The following is a 24,797-nucleotide window of genomic DNA, read 5'->3' on the forward strand; positions in this document are numbered from 1 at the left end:
CAACAATTACTTATTTAATACCCCATTTAAAAAAAAATCTGTTGCGTTAAGTGGACTTGGCCCAATGGGTAGGGTGTCCACCTACCACAAGGGAAGTCCGTAGTTCAAACCCTGGGCCTCCTTGACCCATGTGGAGCTGGCCCATGTGCAGTGCTGATATGCACAAGGAGTGCCCTGCCACGAAGTGGTGTTCCCCGCATAGGGGAGCCCCATGTGCGAGGAGTGCGCCCCATAAGGAGAGGCAAGAATGGCACCTCACACATGGAGAGCTGACACAACAAGATGACACAACAAAAGGAAACACAGATTCCCGGTGCCACTGATAAGGATAGAAGCGGTCGCAGAAGAACACGCAGGGAATGGACACAGAGAGCAGACAACAGGGGTGGGTGTGGAGGTAGGAATAAATAAAAAAAAAAAATCTTAAAAAAAAAAAATAATAAGTAATTACATATTTTAACCACAAGGTGGCACCAGGATTCTAAATATACACGAATTTGCAATACTCCGTATTTTTAACAATCACTACCTGTTTTCTGTTTGCTATCCAGTATACCAAAACAGGTAATTTTAGACTTTTGATTATATTACAAAACATATAAAAAGTATATAGGATTTTTTTTCTCCTTACTTCCTGAGAACTTACCATTTTGGAAGTAGAATTTGGTATAAAACACATTAAAAATCATATTCCCAGGTTCTGAAGACTGGAGAATAAAATTGAGGCTGGTGGCCCTAAGATAGTACCTGACATCTAGGATTCATTAAATATTTGAAAGAATAAATTAGTATATGAATATTCATAGAAGAAGGAATATGATAAGCTGAGTGCTATCCTTGAAATTTCTAGACTTACATTTTTTTACAGTGTTTGGAACTTAATATTTTTCATGTGTTGAGATATTGATAAGTAGCAATTATTTCTTGATAAGGTGATAAAACTTGAATGTTTTCTTTGTTGCTTGTTTTATGTAAAAAGTGCAATAACTAGGCTGTCACTTTATAGAACAACTATCACATTGGTAGTGATTGTACAAAACATTTTTTATGTAGGGAATGTTGATTTTATTTTCATATTAAATGATAAGAGGCATGCGCTTTGGGATTAGGGCACAACTGTTTTATTCATAGATCTGTCACTTACTAGATAGTCTTTGACCTTGGGCACAAGACCTCTGTGTTCCCCATTTTAGTTACCTGTAAAAGGGGTAATATTTGAACCACTCCTAGGGGTTTTAGGCAGTTAAATAAGTTCATATATTTAAAGTGACTAAAACGGTCTTAAGCACTATGTAAATGTCTTTATTCTTTGTATTACATAGCATTATTCACAGGCAGATAATTTTATTTATTCACATATTTATTTATAGTACCAATCCTCCCAAACTTTACAGTTTAGTTGGGGTGCTGTATATAATTACAGTAAGAATGAAGAAAAGTGGGCATGGAAGTTTACCTGAGGGAATCAAGGAAGGCCTCTTGGAGTAGATGAAGATAATAGCAATAACTCTGTCAAATATTGGTAGTCACAGGACTCTTGATTGCAAGTGAGCCAACTCAAAAAAACTTCAGTGGAAAGGGGAATTTACGGCCTTATTGACAAGGATGTCCGAAGGCTTTGCTTTAGGTGTCCTTACATTTATTTATTTATTTTTAATTTTATTTATTTATTTCTCTCCCCCCCTCCCCACCCCTGTTGTCTGTTCTCTGTATCTATTTGCTGCATCTTCTTCTTTGTCCACTTCTGTTGTTGTCAGCGGTATGGGAATCTGTGTTTCTTTATTGCGTCATCTTGTTGTGTCTTCTCTCTGTGTGTGCGGCGCCATTCCTGGGCAGGCTGCACTTTCTTTCATGCTGGGCGACTCTCCTTATGGGGCGCACTCCTTGCGCGTGGGGCTCCCCTACGCGGGGACACCCCTGCGTGGCAGGGCACTCCTTGTGCGCATCAGCACTGGGCATGGGCCAGCTCCACACGGGTCAAGGAGGCCCGGGGTTTGAACCGGGGACCTCCCATGTGGTAGACGGATGCCCTAACCACTGGGCCAAGTCCACTGCCCAGGTGTCCTCAGGTTTAGATCAGTACATTGTGAATGTCATCTAGATTCTGGCTACTTTTCTTCTTTACTTCTGCCCTGAATCCCTTCTCTCCCCTTTCAACCCTCACACACTCACTCCACCTCTTAGCTCTGTTTTTCTCTGTTGGCCAGCCTCATTTTCTCCCAGTCCTTCACTTGACCAGAAGGAAGCCCCCAGCAGTTTCCATATTAGACCCTTCCAACTCCAAGACTTTAAAGGCACAGTCTCAAATATTCCAACTCTAAAAAAGAAAAATACTGGTGCGCTTTTCTCACCTTACCAAACACCCGCCTATGAGCCTGCTGTGAACAGGGCAGTTGTATGCTCTAGAATAAGCCGGGGGTGGGGGAGGGGCATCATGTGTCCACACTTCTCACTGGGCGTGGGGGAGATATTCATTAATCCACCAAAATCACATGGATGTTGTGGAGGAGAAACTCCCTTTAAGAAAGCAGAAATGATAAAAAAAAAAGCTTACCACAGTTATTAATATTCATTGAGCACTTGCTGTGTATCCAATACTGTGCTATGTAATTTGCATATATTTTTTTACATAAATGATATCACTGAAGTCTTCTCACCTTGAATTCTTAACATTTTACTAATGAGAAAACCAAGGGATCTAAGCTCTATCCAAGGTTACCAAGCTGCCTCAGTGTCGGAGCCAAGATCTAGCTAAGCATTACACAATAGTCTGCTTAGTTTTGTCTTTGTGGAGGAGCAGACATTCTAGGTAGAGGGATCAGCATGGGTAAGGGTGTGATAGCTGGAGGGATTGGGCTGTGACTGCAGAACAACAGTCAGCTCAGCATTTCAGGAACCAAAATCACAAAACGGGCCTGCCAGGAGACAAGGCAGTGTAGGCAGCCAGGGACAAGACCATGAAGCACTTTTGTATTGTTCGAAGACACCTTTTTATTCTGTAGGATTGGATGATGGGGAACGATTGAAGAATTTTGTGGAGGGAGTGACATGATCTGGTTTGCACTTTATAAATGTCACTGAGGCAGTACTTTAGGAAAGAGGATAAGGAGCTGACAGTGGGGATGGAGAAAGTGGGGTTAGTGAGAAATTTTAGCAGGTAGGAACAGTAGGGTTTGCTGATGTTTTGGTTCTAGGGGGAAGTGTGCGAGGAATCTAGGATGCCTCTTGGATTCAACATTTGCCAGAATTTAGAAAACAGCAAAAATTGGCAATGAAACTTTTACAGTGGTACCTATTTGCTATGGTTTTAGGAAGGTGTTAATTCGTCTTGAAGTTTTTTTTCAGAAGAGTGTGTTGACAGAACGACAGGTAACTGAATATGTATAACAGGAAAATTTAGGCAAGAGGTATGTAAGTGAAAAACTTTCATAATCATAATTGTTTTAGCACTGGAAGCATATCAGCATTAAATTCTTATTTTAAACTTAGCAGTAATGGAAAAAGTAATGGAAATTTTAGTAACTGTTAGAGAGGTCTTATGGCTTCAAGAATGATCCCTTACAAAGCATCTAATTCTGCTTTCTACCTTTGAGAGTTAGCTATTCTATTCCCTGCTTGCCCGCATCATCTTCATACTTGCAGCACCTACCTTTGTTTTGCCACTTTATTTGTTTAGAAATGTCTCCCTCAGCCTGTAAAGTCATTGGTCAGAGCCACTGCCATTGTCTTGATTACGAGCACCAGTAATGTCAGCGTAAGTACAGGGCCTGGCGTCCCGTACTCAGTAAATGTTTGATGCTGGAGGTAGAAACTGGGCAAGGGTTTTGTTTTGTTTTGAGTTATTTCTTTTAATGCCATGAGAGTTCATGAAATTGAAAAGTTAACTTCTCACAAAAATTAAGTATACTAATTATTTCCAGGACAGCAACTTTGAAAAACTGTTGATTGTGAAGTGCTCTCACTTGTGGTGCCTTACTGCATAGAGAAGAGCCATGGCTCCCAACTCTCCAGGGCAGAGAGCCAAGGCACCCGGGCACAGGAGGGGAGGAGGGCAGCACCCTGGGGCGCATCTCAAGTCATAGTCATTTTTTCTCTGCACCCCCATTTCCTTTCTCAGCAGAAAACAGCAGCAGCCTTGAAGCAGATGACCACGTTAAACCTTTACCTCGGCCAAGGACCATGTTAAAAAAGAGTAGTCACAGAAAGGAGGAAGACACTTTAGAAGATAAAGAAACCACCCTCAGTGAAGAATCAGCCTCGCATTCTCCATCTTCTTCCCTCCCAAGGCTGAATGGCAGATTATTAGAAGCTGAGAAAAGATCTTGCTCTGAAAACTTTGATTCTGAGGTTAGCAAGACTGCTGAATTTTTAAATTGTGTTCATGAGAGAATTAAGGAGGGGGAGGTGGAAGGAGGGAGGGAGAGAAAGAGAAGGGAGAAAGAGAATGAAAGAGAATGTATGTGCATATTTGTTTTACATGTTTTCTTTAGTAATAAGGAGATAATTTTAATTATTTTTATACACTATATTGCAATGAATCTGATCTATTGTCAGATGTAGCATTATTTAGGTAGACTAAACCTCTGCCAATTAAGCTGTAATACCAACTATAATATGCATTCACTTTCAGAGAAAGGAAAATAGGGGGGATATTTTGCTTGTGAATCTGTGCAATACTGTATATCTGTAATTATTAGAACTTATATTTTACTTATATATTTTTGAATTATGTAATTTATGGCTAAGGACAATATAGACGTGCTATTTTATTCATTTGCTTTTATTCACTCAAAATGTGTTTTGAATGTTGCCCTGTATTCCTAAGGAATTGTCAAAATGAGATGAAATGTGATCCTTCTGCTTCCCTTTAAGAATTTTACTGTCTATTGTTGTTAGAGAAAAATGCTTTATTTGTCCCCAGTCTACATTTCACTCTGGAGGAGTGAACTTCCACCTCACATTTCTGAAAGGAAAAGTATATGGAGAACATTCCTTCTCCATAATCTATTTGGGCACGTTGGGGAAAAGGAACTAGATGGTGCCTGGCATAGCCTCTTTCTTTTTCTCTTGTCTACAATATCATGCTGGAAGGATCAGCAACCTGGGAGAGAGTGCGAAAGGGGCGGGAGGATCTACTTTGCTCTGACTAAATGGATAAATCTCTCTAATTCCAAGCTTAAGTATTAGGAAGCACAGTTGTCTACTGATTCAAATCTTGTTCTATAATTCAGCTTTATTTGTAAAGCTGACAATTTGATATATAACTCTGTCTCTTATTTCATAATTCTTCCAAAAATCTGGAGACGAGATATTATTATCAAACACATTTTTTTTTATATTTAGTAAAATTACCTGGTTAATTGGGTACCAAACCTTAAATGGTATTTTCTAGCATTTTCATGTCTCTTGATTTAAAATAAGTATTCTTAAAATTTTTATAGTATGTCATACTGTGACACAAAATATTTTAGAGAAATATTTAACCATAATCCCACCACCAAAAAACAATTATGTCCCTCTTATACTTTCTAGGCTCTTTACTTATATTTATTTAACATATTTATCATTTTAGGGTTCAGAATATTTTGTATCATGCTTTTTCTTTGTCTTTTTGTGTTAGATCATCAAGTGTTTGCATAATGCTAGAGGGCCTTGGGACCACAGTCACTAGAATGAGTATAAAATCCATAACTTAGAATTATTATTTTATTGTTGGGTATTTTGGATATTTCTATTTTCAGCAATCTGAAATTTCCATATTCCTCATTATAAGAACCTTCCTAACTATGCTCTAAATCTTCTCAACTCTTACCTCCTCAAGGATTTCCTTTCTTTTCGTTCAACCCTCTGTCTCATTTATCTAAGATTTTTGCTTGTCACTGGTGTATTTTACTATGCCACATTTAACCATGCTCAAGCCTCTTTAACTTTGTGTAAACTCTCCTGTTACCAAGTCTCTCCCCCTCCTACCTTACATTCCTGCAGATGTCACAGCCACTTGTTGAGAGGGTGAGGTACATTTGCTTTTTCACCAAGTCCTCACTTCCCACCTTTCCTCAGTTTATCACAATCTGACTTTTCCCTTTATCACTTTACTAGCATTATCTTTGCAACAATCTCTGCTAAAATCACTGATGGTCTTCTAATTGCTAATCCAATGGGCATTTGCACTCCTTACTTTGACCATCAGTTTTGACCTTTTCTTTAGACAGTGTTATATACATTGAACACTTCCTCGTTCTCAAACTGTCCTCTTCCCTTGGATAATCCTTTTCAGCTTTCTTTGCTGCATCTCCTTCCACTTACTGGTGTTTCATCAGTGCTCAGTTTAGAGCTCTGTTCTCTTTTCACTCTGTGCACAACCAAGAAGAATTGCATTTTTCCCATTTCAGTTCATCTATATATTCAGCCCAGATCTTTCAAGCCCACGACCCTTATTGGCAATTAACTACTTCACATCAAGAGCGGGCGACCCCTGGCATGTAAAATTCAACCTGCCCAAAACTGAATGTTTTATCTTTCCCCCCAAATGTGGCCCCTTCAGTTTATCTGTTAACGATAACATCATCTCTCTGACATTACTATCTAAGGACATTTTTAAGAAAACTGAGCATCATGAAAATATTCTCCTATATTTTCTTGCAGATGTTTTGTAGTGTTAACATTTATGTTTAGGTCTTTGACCCATCACAGTTTTTTTATTTTTATTTTTTATTACAAATCAATTTTTAAGTATGGTGTAAGGTAAGAATTGAACTTTTTTTGTACCGTACAATCAGTTGTTTTTGAAAAAAACATTTTTTTAAAAGACCCTCCTTTCCTAATTGAAGTTCTTTGGTGCCTTTGTTTGAAAATCAGTTGATCCATATAAGTTTGAGTCCATTCTGCACTGTGTGCACTGATCTATATGTCTGTCTTTATAGCAGTACCTCACTGCTGTGATTATTGAAGCTTTATGGTAAGACATGAAATCCAGTAGTATAAATTTCCATGTTCTTTTTCAAGATACAGTGTTACCAGATGGCTCTGGATTCTGGGCTTCTAGGTTCTTGGCTTATGTCGCATAAAAGAATTTAAGGACATGCCATAGGGTAGGCAAGGAAATAAAGAGTTTATTAAGAAACAAGAAAACGAGAAAAGTACACAGCACAAGGCATGGATCTCGGGCCTTCTGCAGGGTGAGTTGCACTGCTAGGGCCCCAGGTCAGGCCTTTTTAAAGTCTATTTGCTGTTCTGATTTGTTGCCCCACCTGTCATTTCTCAGGGGCCAATGGTGGGGCCTTTTGAAGATACCCATTTATCCCTCTTGTTCCAAGTGAGATTGTTATGGCTGGGATCTTGCAGTGTCTTTCCAGCAGCCTTCTTCTCAGGTGGTTTCCAGGCAGGATTTCACAGCGATGTGGTCTCTTGGCCACATTGTCTGCTGGGCCAGCTGCCTTCCCCCTTTTCACTACACTAACCTGCCTCAACTTCCCCCTCAGAGGGTTTATACCCTTATTCTTAAGGTGGCTATTTCCTGCTGGTAGGGGGAGTAGGCCCTACATGACAAGGTGTTAAACCCTCTAGCTGTTCTGTTGTGGTTGAGGGAAGGTAGCACCCTGGTTGGAACTGGATAAAGTCCCTGCATGACTAATAAAGTGTTGACTCTGTAAGAAATAAACTTAATTAGAATTTTGAAGATACATGGTCCTATTAAAAGCATAAAGATGGTAGTAAGCAGACCCAGAGAGGGGCCAGCCATGATATGCTGGACCATGAAAGTGAGAAAGACCAGGTACCTTCAGAGGCTGCATCCTCCCAAAGGTGATGGGAAACTGCATTCTTATTCTTCCTTGAGTTCTTTCATGCAGTTGGTTAACTTTAGAGAGAGATTGTGGTAGACCTACTTGGTTTGGGTATAAACTGTTAACCCTAGTTCCCACAGTAGTGGTTATGCTTAGGACAGCTAGGAGAGATATGAAGAGAGGCACTGCCCTAGACATAAACTCACAAAGACAGCATAGGCAAAGCAAGACAGGCATATGGCAAGCAAAATAAAGACAGTACTTAATAGTCATTCCTTTATCTTGTAGGCATGTTCTTTAACTACTAAGAAAATGAATTAAATTTACCAGGACTTTAATATGTTCAGTATTCCTCTGCATATGGTATAGAATAGAAAAGATATCATCATTATCATCAGGCAAATAGGTATAGTACTTAATACTAATCAACGCAGAAGTTCCTCTTTGAGCAGCAGTTAATAGAGCTAAGCTCCCGGTTTGCAATACCATGCATGTTGTCTCTCCATGGGAATAGGCCATAATGCCAGTTGTGTTGGTTTAAGTTCTTTTCACAGTACTCTTGTAATCATTGCTCCACTTGGTATGTTCTTCACACAGCCAGCATGTGGCAGCACAGTTGATCCTAGAGAGAAAGACTAGGAAAGTAAGGCTCCAGTATTTTACCAACCTGATGCATAGCATCCTTCGGCACTATGAATCAGCCAGTCTGGAGGCAATGTCCATTGTACATCTGGCCGTATAGAGCCATTGCCAGCTACTGCAGTAGTATGAAACTACAACGTACTGTCTATCCGCTTACGGAGCTGTTGAAATGTGGTACATACTTTTATTGTTTTAGGAGTCTTGGTGACCAGTCTAGCCAATAACTCAAATGGAGAGGCAGCGTACTGAGTGCCTGGTTTGAATGCAGTTTGACAATATTGAAATCTTACTTTTTATACACTTTCTAAACACTTTCAGTGCAATGTATCAAACAAACTTAACTTTTATCATGATTATGTTAATAGGTATTTTATTTTAGCAGTACAGAAAAAACTAGTTTCTCAATTATTTTATGAAAACTGAAGATTCCCAATGGAATCAGGTTATTTTTCTTTACCACCACTTAAGATGCAGATTGCAGTGGCCTTTGACAGGTTTCCTGTTGTGAAGTTACTTTTTTTATTAATTTAGGTTTCTAATTAATAATGGCTTCTTGGAATTAGCCATTTAAATGTTTCAGTTTAGAAAATGCTTTTACAGGCTCTTTACAATTAACCATAACCACATAGACTGTTACTTTACCTTTAAATAAGTTTATTAAATTACAATTAACAACCAATGAAATTTATCCATTTTAAGAGAGGACAGAGCTACAGTTCCTTCTTTAACTTTATTTCATTAAACATGAGCTTACAATTTTTTATCACCTTAAAGATTTAATATATATTATTCTAATTTATTTAATTAGTACTCATTAAACCTAGAGAGATAACATCCAAGCTAAATAAAATTGAAACAATTGTTGTTTACACAAGGAGTGTTTTTCCCTTCTTTTACAGGAGGCTAAAACCTCTTCTTTAATAAAATTCTAAAACTGTGAATAATCTTAAAAGCATACTGACTGCTAGATTCTGGAATACATTATAATCATTTAATTTGTTTTAATTATAATTTAGAAAAGATATTTCCATAGCTTTCAAGGACTTTTCCTATACTTACTGAAATTTGGTAATAGGATTATTGACCATCCTTGCTTTAAGGCTGTTAAAGATTTAAATTAGAGAATTACAGGACAAACTGATGATTAATTCCCCATCCTAAAAGATATAGTTTTAATCTGCCACATGTAGCCCCTCCCTCATAGCTCTTGCAAAGAGAAGGCCCTAGGAGGTGGGCAGGTCAAAGACCTTAGGAAAAACTTTTTTACTTTCCCAATATTTTCTATATTCAGATTTCTGTATGATCTTTCCATCCTGCTTAGCCTAATTTAGGCTTCAGGAATATTTATTCACACATTTAAGTGCATATTTAATTTTTAACAATTGGAATAGAACTCTTCAGAGTTTTAATTTGTTAATTTGATTTTACCATCCCAATGTATGAAAATATAGCAAATACAAATAGAGAATTAGACACAAAAACACAACTCACTGATGTTACTTTTAACTTTGGTTCTTTTAGAAAATAAGCTTAACTGTAAAATAACATTTAAAAGATTTCTTTGTAGGCTATTTCTAATTAATTTGTACTGTGACCATGCAGTTTTGCACAAGAATTTCATTCCTTTTAATTATTGTTTTATAACCAGATTTTCCCCAATGCTTTAAAATACAATTTGCAACTTTACTTCTGAGCTTTGCTTATTTCCCATTTGACTTTGACAGACCTTGGATGAGCAATACTAATTCCCGTATATACTCACTGAGGTCACTGAAGTTCAGGGAAACAAGGTTTTTCTCTTGACTCTCTGCTTTTAGGAGCATCAGCACTCAGGTGGGAGAGGCCTCACTCCCCAGTCTTCAGAGATAACAGGACTCCAGGACTGGAAAAGTGAATGTCCTACCCCAAGGCAGGCAGCAATCTAGTCCACACCCGGAGTCACAAGAGACAGCAGGGTCACTAATACCAGTGGAAGTTCAGGAGACAGGATGGTCTCAAATTTGCCTTCCCCTGAGCCTTGGTAGGCAGAAGTTGTCATGAAATAACCATAAGCAAAGGCATACTCAGTGCAGAATTATCATCATAATAGCTGAAGTCTAAGGCAAGGTGAAGCTAGTAAGCTAGTCACAAAATAACCATAATCAAAGGTAAGTTTAATTTATAATTACCATTAGTATGGCACGTATACACAAAGATGTGGTTAGACCTGAAGTAACCATAAACAATGTTAAATTAATCTAAGATTACCATCAGAGTAGTAGGTCCTAGGTTAAATCCACCCAGTTATCGCAATTTCAGCTTTTGCTGTTTTATATCACTGTATAGTGATTTTCTTCTAAGATTTTACTTTAGAACAAACTGGGCACTTTTATTTATTAACTAAGCAGCTAAAATGATTTTATTAGTAACAACATTGCTAAGTTTTCCCTCTTTTCCAGCAGTAGAATTAATTTCATGTGATTTCTCTTATACATCAAGTTCAATTGCAAGATAGTATTGACACTTGACTCAATTTTAGGTTACCTTTCACCTATTTTCAATTTGTAATAGGCAAATCCCAAATTTGATTTACAAGTTCTTAGGCACTAGCAGACTGACAAAGTTAAAGCAAGCACAGATTAGAAGAGAGAATTTTACAGATTTAGTTTAGGGAAAGACCTGCCTTAACAATCACCTCAAGACAAAGCTTCCAGTGTCCATCCATGGCAGAAACCTCATGCAGGACCTGACAGCTGCCTAGGAAGATCCCTGGCAACTGCTAAGCATGGATGTGAGGGGTCCAGAGAAGCCCTGACCCCAATGAGACAAGAATTCGGGCTGCATCCAGTTACCCCCTGGCAGGGGCAAGGCTTTTTTGCAAGAAGGATTAGAGTGTTACAAGGGAATAGGCAGGGGGCTAGGAATAGTCAGGAACCTTTTAATCTCATTGATGGCACTTGTGGAGGTTCCTTACTCTAAGGGGAGAGTTTAGTAAATGGCCTAGCTCGGATTCCCCATTGATTCACCATTCACTCATTAGGCACAACCGAGGTTAGGAGAGGTCCAGCCTGCAAGCCAGGATTGAGTCATTGGCTCCAGTGTTAATTAAGAAATTAACAATCTTACCTGCCCTGGCTAGGGTCACCCAGGGCTATCTGGTTGGTGGTTCATGGGTGGCTTCAGACTCCTTCCATCCTCCCCTGGGGCAAGGCCCCAGCGGGCTGGGGGGGTGGTGGGGGTGAAGCAGTTTGGGGCCAGGCTGACAGGAGCCTGGGTTCGGGTAACCTCAGGTGACCATGCCTTAAATGGCTACAGTTAAAAGGTGAGCCTGCCCCAGACCCTGTGCTGGCCCCACCTTCATCTTGGTGGTGTAGTCACGACTGTTGAAAACTGAGAAGGCTGTTTCTAAAAGGGAGTTAATGGAAGTTTGGGGGCCCAGGGAAAGCCTCTGCAGCTTTCTACAGATATCCAATGCAGACTTTGGGTTTCTAGGTTCTGGCTCTGAGTCGTTTCCCTGAGCTTTTGATGAGCGGTTTGGCAGTGCTGTTTCCTCATCCACTTTAAGGAAATATGACCTTGTGGTCTCTGGCCCTCAGGTCTGTCTGTCCTCTTCTTCTCTCTTACACAGATTTAACTGCGATTCAGGGTCCCACTCTTGGCCATCCTGTGCCTACATGGTATAGCAGGAAAAGATTAGCCTCTTTCTTTTTAGACGATCAGTAGGCAGGTTGTCCTAATTAGAAAGCACCCATTATCCTAGGGGAGGATAAATGCTCTTGCCAGTCTGGGTGGCGTCCCACCACTAGACTTGGTCAAATGGATTGCTTGCCGAGCCAGAGTCCTGGAGATCGGGAGCCCTGCTCACTGTCCCCGTGTTCCAGGGATTGGGAACCTTATGTCCCCAGAACCTTTTGAGGTCTTGTGAGCCATCTGGGTTCAATTCCCAGATTGAACACCTAAGCCAGGCTGACCCTAGGAAAGGGACTGGCTAGGGACCTTTCTTTTTGCCTACTTTGCGGAGGTCTTAGGAGATGGCTACGAATGAGCTTACCTCAAAGCTACTCCCAGGGGCCAAGTTCCTCCATTTAACCCAACATTTAAAGTCCATTAAGAAGCAGAGACTGATCTGTGTCTTATAGGCAAACAGCCTTAGGGGCCCCACATGTAATGGATTAAGAGGAAACTTTAGGACCTCCTGGGGCTGAGTAAGGAACAAACTTTTCGGCACAGCCCAGGATGAGAGTCTTGGGGCTTCACTAATAAAACAAAAGAAGGAACCAGACCCGCTTTAATTAAAACACCAATCTTGGGTGGGGTCAGGGAGCACCACTTGCCTCTCTGTCTCCTAGCTTGGTTCACCAAATAGTGTTACTGGGTTCTGGGCTTAGGGTAGGCAAGGGAGTAAAGAGTTTATTAAGAAACAAGAAAACGAGAAAAGTACACAGCCCAAGGCATTGACCTCAGGCCTTCTGTAGGGTGAGTTGCACTAGTGGGACCCCAGGTCAGGCCTTTTTAAAGTCTGTTTGCTGTTCTGATTGGCCACGCCACCTGTCATTTCTCAGAGGGCCAATGGTGAGGCCTTTTGAGGATATTTGGGACTTTTCCTCTCCTTCCAAGTGAAATCCTTATGGCCAGGATCTCATGGCATCTTTCCTGCAGCCTTTTTCTCAGGAAGTTTCTGGGTAGGCTCTCACAGCCATGTATGTGGTCTGCAGGGCCAGCCTTCCCGGTTTCACTATACTAACGTGCCCCAATATTTGACTTTTCTTGGATCTTTATATAGCAGTATACATTTCACAGTCAGCTTGTTGCTTCCTCTTAAGGAAAAAGCCTACTTATTTTATGTTTTGGATTGCACTGAATTTATAGATTAATTTGTGAGTGGATACCTTAGCAATATTGAATTTCCAAACCATGAACAGAATATGGAATTACATTTATTTCAGTCTTATTTAATTTCTTTCAGGAGTGGTTTGTAGTTTGTAGTGTGGAGGTTTTATATATTTAAATTTATTATTTTTAAGAATTCTATATATTTAAGATGTAAATTGAATTATCTTTTTTATATCTCCTATGGCATTTTTTCTATCAGAGAAGGGTAGGTTTACAGACAAACCATGCAAAAAATAGACAGTTTCCATATCCATCCCCCATCAGAAACATAGTTTGCACTATTATTAACACTGTACATTAGTGTGGTATCTTTGTTATAACTAATGAGACTATTATTACACTTATACTATTGACTATAGTCCACAATTTACATTAGGACACACTGTGTTGTGTAGTCCTAAGGTTTTATTAAATTTTCATTCTAGTTAAATATATGCACACTAAAATTCTGTCTTTCAACCATAAATATATAATTCAGTGGTGTTAATTACACTCATAATGTTTTGCTACCATCACCACCATCTATTATCAAAACTTTTCCATTACTCTGGACAGAAACTGTCTACCATTATGTATTAACAGCCCATTCTCTACCCTACCCTTAACCCTGGTAACCTGTATTCTAGTCTCTGAACTATGAATTTGCTTATTCAAATTATGTTACATCAGTGAGATCATATATTTGTACTTCAGTATCTGGTTTATTTCACCTAACCAGATTTGTTCATAGTCCATCCATGTTGTTGCATGCAACAGAACTTCATTCCTTTTTATGTCTGGATAATACTCCACTGTATCCGTATACAATATTTTGTTTATCCATTCATCTGTTGATGGACACTTGGGTTGCTTATATCTTATGGAAATAGTGAATAATGCTGCTATAAACTTGAGTGTGCAAATAACTGTTCAAGTCCTTGTTTTCAGTTCCTTTAGTTATATAACCAGGTGATATAGTAATTCATTTAGATTTCTAAGAAACCACCAGACTGTTTTCTACAGCAGTTGCATGGTTTTGCATTCCCACCAACAATGAATGAGTGCTCCTATTTCTCCACATCCTTTCCAGGACTTGTTATTGTTTATTTTTTAAAAGTATTAGTCATTCTAGTGGGTGTGGAATGGTACCTCATTGTAGTTAGATTTGCATTTCCCTGATGGCTAGTGATGCTGAGCATCTTTTCATATACTTTTTAGCCATTTGTATGTCTTCTTTGGAGAAATGTCTGTTTAAGGTTTTGCCCACCTTTTTTTAAATGGGTTTTTCTTTCTGTGATTGAGTTGTAGGATTTCTTTATAAATTCAGGAAATTGAACCCTTATCAGATACGTGGTTTCCAAATATTTTCTCCCATTCTGTAGGTTGTCTTTTTTTTTTTAATGCATCTATCAGCTAGTATTTTTTTGAAGATACACAGATCACAAAAAATGTTACATTAAAAAATATAAGAGGTTCCCCCATCCCCCATCCCCTATCCCCCACCCCACCCACTCCTCACACATCAACAGCGTCTTTCATCATTGTGGCACCTTCATTGCATTTGGTGAATACATTTTGAAGCACTGCCGCACTGCATGGGTAATACTTTACATTGTAGTTTATACAACCCCCAGCCCCCAGTCCATTCAGTGGGTTATGGCAGGATATATAATGTCCAGCATCTGTCCCTGCAATATCATTTAGGACAACTCCAAGTCCTGAAAATGCCCCCATATCACAGCTCTTCTTCCCTCTCCCTGCCCTGAGCAACTATTGTGGCCACTTTCTCCACATCGATGCTACAGTTTCTTCCATTACTAGTCACAATAGTTCTACAATAGAATACCAGTACGGCCATTCTAATCCATATTATATTCCTTCATCCTGTCGACCCTGGGATGGTGATGTCCACCCCATCTCTATATCAAGAGGGGGCTTAGATCCCACGTGGTTGATGGATTAGGTTGTCTTTTTATTATTCTTTCATGGTAAAATTCTCTGATGCACAAAAGTGTTAAATTTTGATGATGTCCCACTTATCTGTTTTTTTCATTTTCACTTATGCTTTCTGTATAAAGTCTAAGAAACCATCACATAACACAAGGGCCTAGAGATGCATCCCTATATATACTCTAGGAGACTTATAGTTTTTGTTCTTATATTAACATTTTTGGTCCCTTTTAAGTTTTGTATATGGTGTAAGGTAGGGGTCCAACTTCATTCTTTTGCATATGGATATACAGTTTTCCCAGATCCATTTGCTGAAGAGACTATTCTTTTCTCATTGAATCAAATGGGTAGCTGTATTAGTCAGCCAAAGGGGTGCTGATGCAAAGTACCAGCAATCTGTTGACTTTTATCATGGGGATTTGTTTGGAAGTAAAAGCTTACAGATTCAAGGTCAAATCTAGGCATCAGCAGATATGCTTTCTTACCAAAGTCAGCTACTATTGATCCCAGTTTGTTGCCACCCACTATGAAGCAAGATGCCCACTGATCTCTGCAAGGTCTCTCCTTCCCCTCTGTGTCTCCTCTTCCTCTTGGGTCCTGTAGGTGCACCCCCTGGAGGCTTCATACTTAAGGGATCCTGTGCTGTCTCTCCTGGCATAGGGCTTATTTCTTTCTCGGCCTCCTATATCAGTCTCAGGTGGTCTGGTCTCTTCCCAATCTCACCCGTAAGCTTCAGGCAAATAAGTGGCTCATCTCTTCCTGGGGCCTCAGCTGTTTGAGACTTCTTTCTGTTACATGGCAGGATAAAGAATGACAGAGCTCTCTCTTGCTGTGTGTCTCTCTGTGTGAGTGTCTGTTTATATCAGACCTGGCAAGGGGACAGTGACTCACTGTGAGTCACTCCCACTGATATAGTCAAATCAAAAGCCCAAAGCAATCTTATCAAATAATCTAACCAAAGGCAGCTCAGCTGAATTTAATGCAATCAAAGGGTATCTCACCCAGAGGAATAGATTACTTTACAAACTTAATCTTTCTCTTTTTTGGGACTCATAAAATAATCTCAAACTGCCATAGTACCCATGTCAAAAAGCATTTGGTTATAGATGTTTATTTCTTTTTTTTTTATTTTTATTTTTTATTGACTTTGTAATAATATTACATTAAAAATACATATATATGAGGTCCCATTGAACCCTACCACCCCCACCCCACCTCTCCCCCCCCCCAGCAACACTCCTTCCCATCATCATGACACATCCATTGCATTTGGCAAGTACATCTTTGGGCACCTATGCACCTCATGGTCAATTGTCCACATCATGGCCCATACTCTCCCCCATTCCATCCAGTGGGCCCTGTGAGGATTTACAATGTCCGGTGATTGCCCCTGAAGCACCATCCAGGGCAGTTCCATGTCCCAAAGACGCCTCCACCTCTCATCTCTTCCTGCCTTTCCCCATACCCATCAGCCATCATGTCCACTTTTCTCAATCCAATGCCACCTTTTCTATGTGGACATTGGATTGGTTGTGTCCATTGCACCTCTATGTCAAGAGGAGGCTCAGATTCCACATGGATGCTGGATGCAATCCTCCCACTTTCAGTTGTAATCACTCTAGACTCCATGGTGTGGTGGTTGTCCTTCTTCAACTCCATCTTAGCTGAGTGTGGTGAGCCCAATAAGTCAGATTGTAGGTGCTGGAGTCTGTTGAGGCTCAGGACCTGGCTATCACATTGTCAGTCCAGAGATTCAAATCCCCTAAATATATCTTAAACCCCGACACTAACTGCACCTCCAGCACATTAGCATGAAAGTCTTATGAAGAGAGATCCCATCTGAGTCCAGATTCATCACACATAAACACCAGTTCCAAAGAGGGGCCATCTGACCTGGTAGTTAACCCCATCGGCCATGACCATAACTCCCATGGGTCTCTTTAGCCCTCGAAGGAACCGATTAGATGTTTATTTCTGAAGTCAATTCAATTCCATTGGTCTCTGTCTGTCCTTGTGCTAGTACTAAGACATTTTGATTACTGTTCCTTTGCAAAAAAATCAGAAATAGTAAGTAAGTCCTCCAACGTTGTTCTTCTTTATCTAGGTGGTCTTGGCTATTTGGGGGCCCATTATGCGTCCATATAAATTTGAAATTAGCTTTTCCATTTCTGCCAAGAAGCCTACTGTAAGTTTGATTGGAATTTCATCGACTATGTAAATGACTTTGGATAGAATTGATATCGTAACAATATTTAGATTTCCAATCCATAACATAGAATGTCCTTCCATTTATTTAGGTCTTATTTGATTTCTTCCAGCAATGTTTTATATGTTCTGTGTACAAGTTTTACATCCTTGGTAAAATTTATGCATAGCCATTTGATCATTTTAGTTGCCATTGTGGATGGGATTTTCCCTTGATTTCTTCTTCAAAAGGAAATCACTGCTAGTGTATGGTAAGACTTGATTTTTGTAAGTTGATTTGTAGTGGTAGGCCACTAAATGAATTTGTTTTTCAGCTCTTGTAGTACTTGTAGTGCTGTTGTGAATTTTTCAGAATTTTCTATAGGATCATTTGCATATAGGTAAATTTTCACTTCTTCCGATCCAATTTGGATACCTTTTATTTCTTTTTCTTGCCTATTTGTCGTGGCTAGCACTCCCAGTGCAATATTGAGTAACAGTGGTGACAGTGGGCATCCTTGTCTTGTGTCTGATCTTAGAGGGAAAGCATTTGGTCTTTCACCATTAAGTATTATGTTAGCTGTGGGTTTTTCAATATGTGCTTTTCTTGCAGAGGTAGTTTCCTTCTTTTCTTAGGTTTTTAAGTATTTTTATCCAGAAGGTGTGCTAGATTAGGTCAAATGTCTTTTCCATGTCTGTTGAGATGATCATGTGATTTTTCCTTTCTTCTCTTATCATGGTGGTTTATATTAATTAATTTTCTTATGTTGAGTCACATTGCATCCTTGGGATAAATCCCACATAGTGAGGATGAATAACTTTTTTTTTTTTCTGTGTTGTTGGATTCAGTTTGCTACTATTTTAAGGGTTTGGCTCTATTCATAAGAGATACTGGTCTGTCATTTGGTTTTCCTTGTGTTAGCTTTATGTCGTTTTCATATTACAGTGGTGTTGGCTTTATAGAATGGGTTACGAAGTATTCCCTCCTCTTTAATATTTGGGGAAATTTTGAGCAACTTTGGTATTGTCTTTTTATAATGTTTGATAGAATTCACCAATGATGTCATCTGATAAAGAGCTTTTATTTGTTGGAAGATTTTTTATTACACATTCGCTCTCTTTGCTTGTTTTTAGTCTGTTGAGATCTTCTATTTCTTGCTGAAGTCTGTGTAGGTAGTTTGTATGTTTCTAAGATTTGTCCATTTCATCTACGTTATCTAGTTTGTTATACTACAGTTGTTCGCAGTACCATCTTACCCTTTTCATTTTCATGGATTAGGTAGTAATGTCCCCTCTTTAATTTCTGAAGTTAGTTATTTGCATCTTCTTTCTAGGAGAAGACCTTTCTGCTATTGGTTCTAGGATTTTATTGATATTTTGAAAAAACCACCTTGGGTTTTATTGATTCTCTTTATTTTGTTGTTCTCTATTTTATCTCCATTCTAATCTTTGCAGTTCGTTTATTTCTGCTCAGTTTGGGTTTAGTTTGCTCTTCTTTTCCTAAATCTTCCAGTTGTAGAGTTAGGTCTCTGATTCAAGCTCTTTCTTCCTTTTTAATGTAAGCATTTTGAGTTATAAATTCTCCTTTCATCGCTGCCTTTGCTGAATCACATAAATTTGGCATGTTTTGTTTTTGTTTTTATTCATCTCAAGATATATACTAATTTTCCTTGTGATTTCTTCTTTGCCTTGTGCATGTTTTTTAATTTCTACATATTTGTGAATTTTCCAGTTAGCCCTCTGTTACTGATTTCTAATTTCATTCCATTGTGGCTGGAGAAGATACATTGTATGACTTCAATATTTTTCAATTTATTGAGACTTGTTTTGCAACCTAACGTGTATTTATCCTGTTGAATAGCCCATGTTTACAAATATGTATTATGTTGCTGTTAGGTCAAGTTCCCTATATATATGTGTGTTAGGCCTAGTTAGTTTACAGTATTGTCCAAGTTTTCTATTTCCTTATTGATCTTTTGTCTAGATGTTCTATCCATTATTGAAAGTGGTGTATTGAAGTCTCTTATTATGATGTATATCTATTTTTTCCCTTCATATCTTTCAGTATTTGCTTCATATATTTTAGGACTCTGCCATTAGATAAATTTGTATTTATAATTGTTAGACCTTCTTGTTGAATTGACCCCTTATCAGTACAGGCTGACCTTTGTCCCTCATAACAGTTTTTGACTTAAAGTCTATTTTATCTGATATGAGTATAGCCATCCCAGCTCTCTTTTGATTGCTGTTTGCAGGGTAGATTTTTTTCTGTATCTTCTTATTCAGCCTACTTTTGTCTTGAAATATAAGGTAAGTCTCTTGTAAATATATTATAGTTGGGGTATGTTTTTTTTATCCACTCTGCCAATCTCTCCTTTTGACCAGAACGTTTAACCCATTTACATATAGAGTTACCACTGATAATGTATGACTCAATTCTACCATTTTGCTATGTATTCTTTATAACTTATCTACCTTTTCTGTCCCTTGATTCACCCATTAATGCCTACTTACATATTTATTTGATTTTTTGAATTGTACCATTTTGAGTCCCTCCGTATTTATTTTATATAAAAGTCTCATATTTTCTTTCTGGTTACCATGAAGCTTACATTTAATATACTAAATCTATAACAATTATATTTGATTTAATACCCACTAGCTTCAATAGCATACATATGCATTGTTATTATACCCACCATTCCTTCACCTTTTTGTCATACTTGTTACAGATTATATCTTTATACATTTTATGTCCCAAAACTTAGTTTTATCATTACTTATTATGCATTTGCACTTTTCAAACTGTAAGAAATAAAAATGCATTTATATTCAAAAAATTGCAACACATTATTTCTGGTATTTAGAATTATCCATATGATTATGTTTGCCAGAGATATTTATTTCTTTAATCCATGTCAATCCATTGTTATTGCCCTTACTTTCAGTCTAAAGAACTCCCTTTAGCATTGCTTTTAGGACAGGTCTAGCAGTAATAAACTCCTTAGCTTTTGTTTATCTGGTAATGTCTTAATCTCTCCCTTATTTTCTTTTTTCTCCCCTCATTTTTGAAAGACAGTCTCACAGGCTATAAAATCTTGATTGGAAAGTATTTGCTTTCAGCACTTTAAATATTTCTTTCCAGTGCCTTCTTGCCTCCATCATTTCTAATAAAAAATCAACACTTAATTTTATACTTTCTTGGACCTAATATGTCTGTTTCTTTCCTCTTGTGTTTTTCAGAACTTTCTCTTTGTTCTTGGCATTTGAAAATTTGATTAAACTGTTTGAACAATGTCTTTTGGTTTATCCAATTTGGGGTTCCTTGGATTCTTGAATGTATACATTCATGTCTTTTGTAAATTTGGAAAGTTCTCTGCCATTATTTCTTCAAATATCCTTTCCTCTCTCTCTTCTCCTTCTGGGACTCCCATAATGCTTACATTGGTACACCTGATGGTGTCCCACAGGTCATTTAGGTTCTGTTCTTTTTTTTTTTTTTCTTTCTTTCTGCTCCCCAGCCTGGATTATTTCAATTCCCCTGACTTTTAGCTCACTAATTCTTTCTTCTTCCAGCTCCAATCAGCTGTTGATGACTTTTAGGTAATTTTAAAATTTCAGTTATTGTGGTCTCAATTTCATTATATCTGCTTAGCTCCTTTTTACAATTTCTGTCTCTGTATTGAGATTCTCATATTGTTCATTCATCGTTTCCCTGATATCCTTTAGTTCTTTCTCCATATTTTTTAAATCTACTTGTGTGTATCAAAGATCATTTTTTTGAAGTTTAATCTGGTATATTGAAAGTCTGATTTTCTTTCTTCATGTTTTCTAGATTTTTTCTTACTCCTTTGGAGGAGTCATCATATTCTGATTCTTTGTTTGTCTTGTAATCTTTTGTTGCACACACAGTTTAATAATTTTAATGTGTTAACCGTGGGATTTAGTCCCTGAGTTGTGTGTTCCTTATCAAGCTAGTACTATAGCAAAGATTTCCTTGTGTTTCAGGAGCTAACAAAAACCAATAAACAGAAAACGTCTCTCATAGTCTTTGCAAATTGGCTTAGCAGTATCTGGTGCTTTTCTTCAGTGTTTAGCCCTCTTATCATGAAGACCAATGGAGGCAAAAGTGAAATACAGAGTCCTGTCAGCCTTTTTAATATGGGCTCCTGTTCCCTTGAGTCTTCAGCAAGTTCTCCATTTATAAGAATTCAAATGCTACCTCTCTTCTATTGTAAGTGTATGTCTTAAAGCAGTTAATCCTTTGCCCTAGGCTTAATTGTTCCTTATACTGCTTTAGCTATTAGCAAGCTGCTTCTTCCTGCATGGCAAGTTCGGAGGGGCACTGGAGATGAGTTTCCTGGGTCACTTTTTCAGGCTTGCCACCCAATAGATTGGCACTACCATGCAAGCACCCTAGTATGTGCATAGGGTTTACTCTGCTTCCTCTGGAACAGGACCAGAGACCCAGCAAGGGTAAAAATGAACTTTTCCTACTATTTTTATGCCTGTGTTTTCATCAGCTTTGGTAGTTTTCTTTTAAGGAAATTGTCCGTTTCATCTGAGATGTTTAATTTAGGAACATAGACTTGTTCATGATATTTCCTTATTTTCCTTTTGATGAAAATCCTCTTCTCTTTCTGTGCCACTCATTCGTGCTCCTCATAGCCTTTGGGAGATCTCATCCATTGAAGAAGTTCCCCTACCATGCAACCCCTCATAGTAGTTTTCCAATAACTACCTTGTGTGTTACTGCCACCTAGTGGTCAAATATTTCCTTGCTCAACTCCAAATTGCTTGAAATCGCTGCATGTGGTACATGATTTTATTTCCAAATATTTGAGGTTTCTCTGGATATACTTTTGTTGTTGATTTGTAATTTAATTTTATTTTGTTCAGAGAATCTACCTTGTAAGATTTTAATTCTTTTAAAAATTGTTCAGATTTTTTAAAATGACCCAGCATAAGTTGTATCTTGTGAAAGTCACAGTTGCAAAGAATATATGTTCTGCAGGCATTGCATATAATGTTTGTACTTTGAGTTTGGTCAAAATGGTTGGCAGGGTCATTCAGATCTCCACCATCCTTACTGATTGTCTAGTTGATCTACCAATTAACAAAAGTGTTAAAAATCTCTAGTTATGTTTGTGGATTTCTCAGTATTTCACTTTAGTCCTGTCAATACTTTAAGTTTCTGTTATTAGGCCCATATACAATACTATATTCCTCCTTTTATGTATTGACCTTTTTTCTTTTCATTATGAAATGTCTCTACCTTTGGTAATACTCCTTATCTTCCTGTTTTGTCTCTTAAGGTTTTTTGATGATTAACATATGCATAGTGTATATTTTTCTATTCTTTTTTTACCTTTTTGTATCTTTTTCTTGAAGTACATCTATTGAAATAGCATATATGTTGATGCCATTTTTTATCAAGTCTGACAATTTCTGCTTTTTGATTGTTTATTCCTTTTCTTTTATAGCTCTAGTGACTTTTTAAAAAAATTATTTTTAGGAGGTGACAGGGCTTGAACCCAGGACCTTGTACATAGGAAACAGGTGCTTAACCACCAAGCTACAACTTCTTCCCTCCATTTATTTTTAATGTCAATACCAAGTAGTTTCTAGCAGCTGCTGTTTCACAATACCCTCTGAGGTCTTCCCCAAGCCGTGCATAGATGAGTTCAGGATTTGGTGAATTTTATATGCCTCTTTTCTGGGTTCATGCCCTCTGCCCCATTTTCCCAAACTTATTGGCTGTTCTACAAGTCTCAGACTATCCTCTGATCCCTCAAGCCAGTTCAGTAATGCTACAACTTTCTATCACTTTGAGCTGCACCAATTGAGGAATGCCCTTAGGCAAGAAGCTGCTGACTGGAAAATCTCCTTTCATCTTGAAGAGATTCCAGTATTCCAGCCCCTCTTCCACCTTCCTGAATGGATCCTTTGCCTTTCTTTTGACATAAAATTTTCTTTGCACTCGTAAAATATTATGGGAAAGAAAATGAAAATATATTAGTAATGCAACAAAAATAAACTTCTTACATTAGAACCTCAACTTTAGACTAGATTGGTATTTTATATAGAAATTTTAGAGACAGAAATTTCAGATGTCATTTTAATAATTTTGAGGAAAATGCTAGTACATGAAATCTTTGTACTTTTACTATCCTAAAACATTTGGATGTAGATTTCTGATTGCTTTTATAAATTTCCTTCATATGAACATCTAGTAATATTCGTTTAGAGCTAAATGGTTTACCTACTGTCCCCCTCCTTTCCTAGAAAGGAGAATTAGAGGAAAAGACAGCAAATCTTTGCCTTAAATATTTATAATAAATTTGATTTCAGAGCACAAGAGTTTTGAAAACTGCTGAAAATGTATATAAAACTAACAATAAAGTAAAAAACTAGAATACTCTTTTAGTGACCAAGACATCAAGACGTGAAAGTAAAGCATATTAGCCTCCACTAGTATTTAAGCAGCAGACTCCTAATAATGCATATTTCAGAGTTAGGAAATAGTATTAATAATGTTTTTGCCTCCAGAAAAATTGAGACTAAAACTTACATGATACTTTTTTTTTTTTAAACAGGGCCCACCATGGTTAACAAGTCTATCATCCTCACTTAAAGAATGTCTTAGAGATGCCTTTTCAACAAAATGTGGGGAAAAAGCTTCCATAAAAGGTGGTTATCTATCATTATTGTATCTTATTTTATTTGTGAACTCTGTATTGCTTAGAATCCTATTTGTTAAAGAAATGATTCTCTACATATTTACAGAAAAATGTTTGGGTTTGCCTGAGTTTTAATCCTGCCTATGCAATATATTATCCATATAATTTTTAGATACACTACTTAATTGCTCAGTGCCTCGATTTCCCCAAGTTCTAATAATTAATAATAATAATACCTACCTCATAAGGCTCTTGTGAAAATTGAGTGATATAATGGCGCAGCTGCTGGCACAAATAGAGTCATCAGTAAATGTGCACTACTATAATTTATTTGTTGATATGGTAGACTGCAAAACAGCGTAATGCTTAGGTGGACTCTCATGGTAAAACCAGTCTGGGTTTTAATCCAGGCTAATGTGAGTCAAGTAATTAACTTCTCTAACCCTGTATATTAAAATGGAGATAAGGGTAATCTACTTCCTAGGGCCATTGTGAGAATTAAATGAGTTAATACATCTAAAGTGCTTAGAACAGTACAATAGTAAGTGCATAGTAAGTGTGAGTGTGAGTTATTAACAAAGTGTCTTTCCTTAGAGCTATGGCCTGTAGCTTAATGAGACCTAAAAGGCGTAGCTGTTTCCAGGACTGCCATGTGTAACTAACATTCATTAAGTGCTTACTATGTAGCATAATTTTTGTTTTTTTA

At 37.9% G+C, this 24,797-nt stretch overlaps 1 protein-coding gene across 4 annotated transcripts in view; it reads left to right on the top strand.

The window, feature by feature from the left end:
* The window catches only part of MAP9 (microtubule associated protein 9), a 53,164-nt gene that overhangs the window by 6,980 nt on the left and 21,387 nt on the right, over positions 1-24,797 (top strand). For 2 of the 4 annotated variants that reach the window (XM_012529160.4, XM_058279003.2), the window contains exons 5-6: positions 4,118-4,347; positions 24,008-24,101. In XM_012529160.4, coding sequence (XP_012384614.1) covers positions 4,118-4,347; positions 24,008-24,101 — 324 coding nt within the window. The remainder of the gene's footprint in view (positions 1-4,117; positions 4,348-24,007; positions 24,102-24,797) is intronic. The other 2 variants (XM_058279098.1, XM_058279083.2) reach the window with 1 other exon arrangement.

This window comes from Dasypus novemcinctus, chromosome 1 (assembly GCF_030445035.2).
Source record: "Dasypus novemcinctus isolate mDasNov1 chromosome 1, mDasNov1.1.hap2, whole genome shotgun sequence".
Lineage (NCBI taxonomy): Eukaryota > Metazoa > Chordata > Mammalia > Cingulata > Dasypodidae > Dasypus > Dasypus novemcinctus.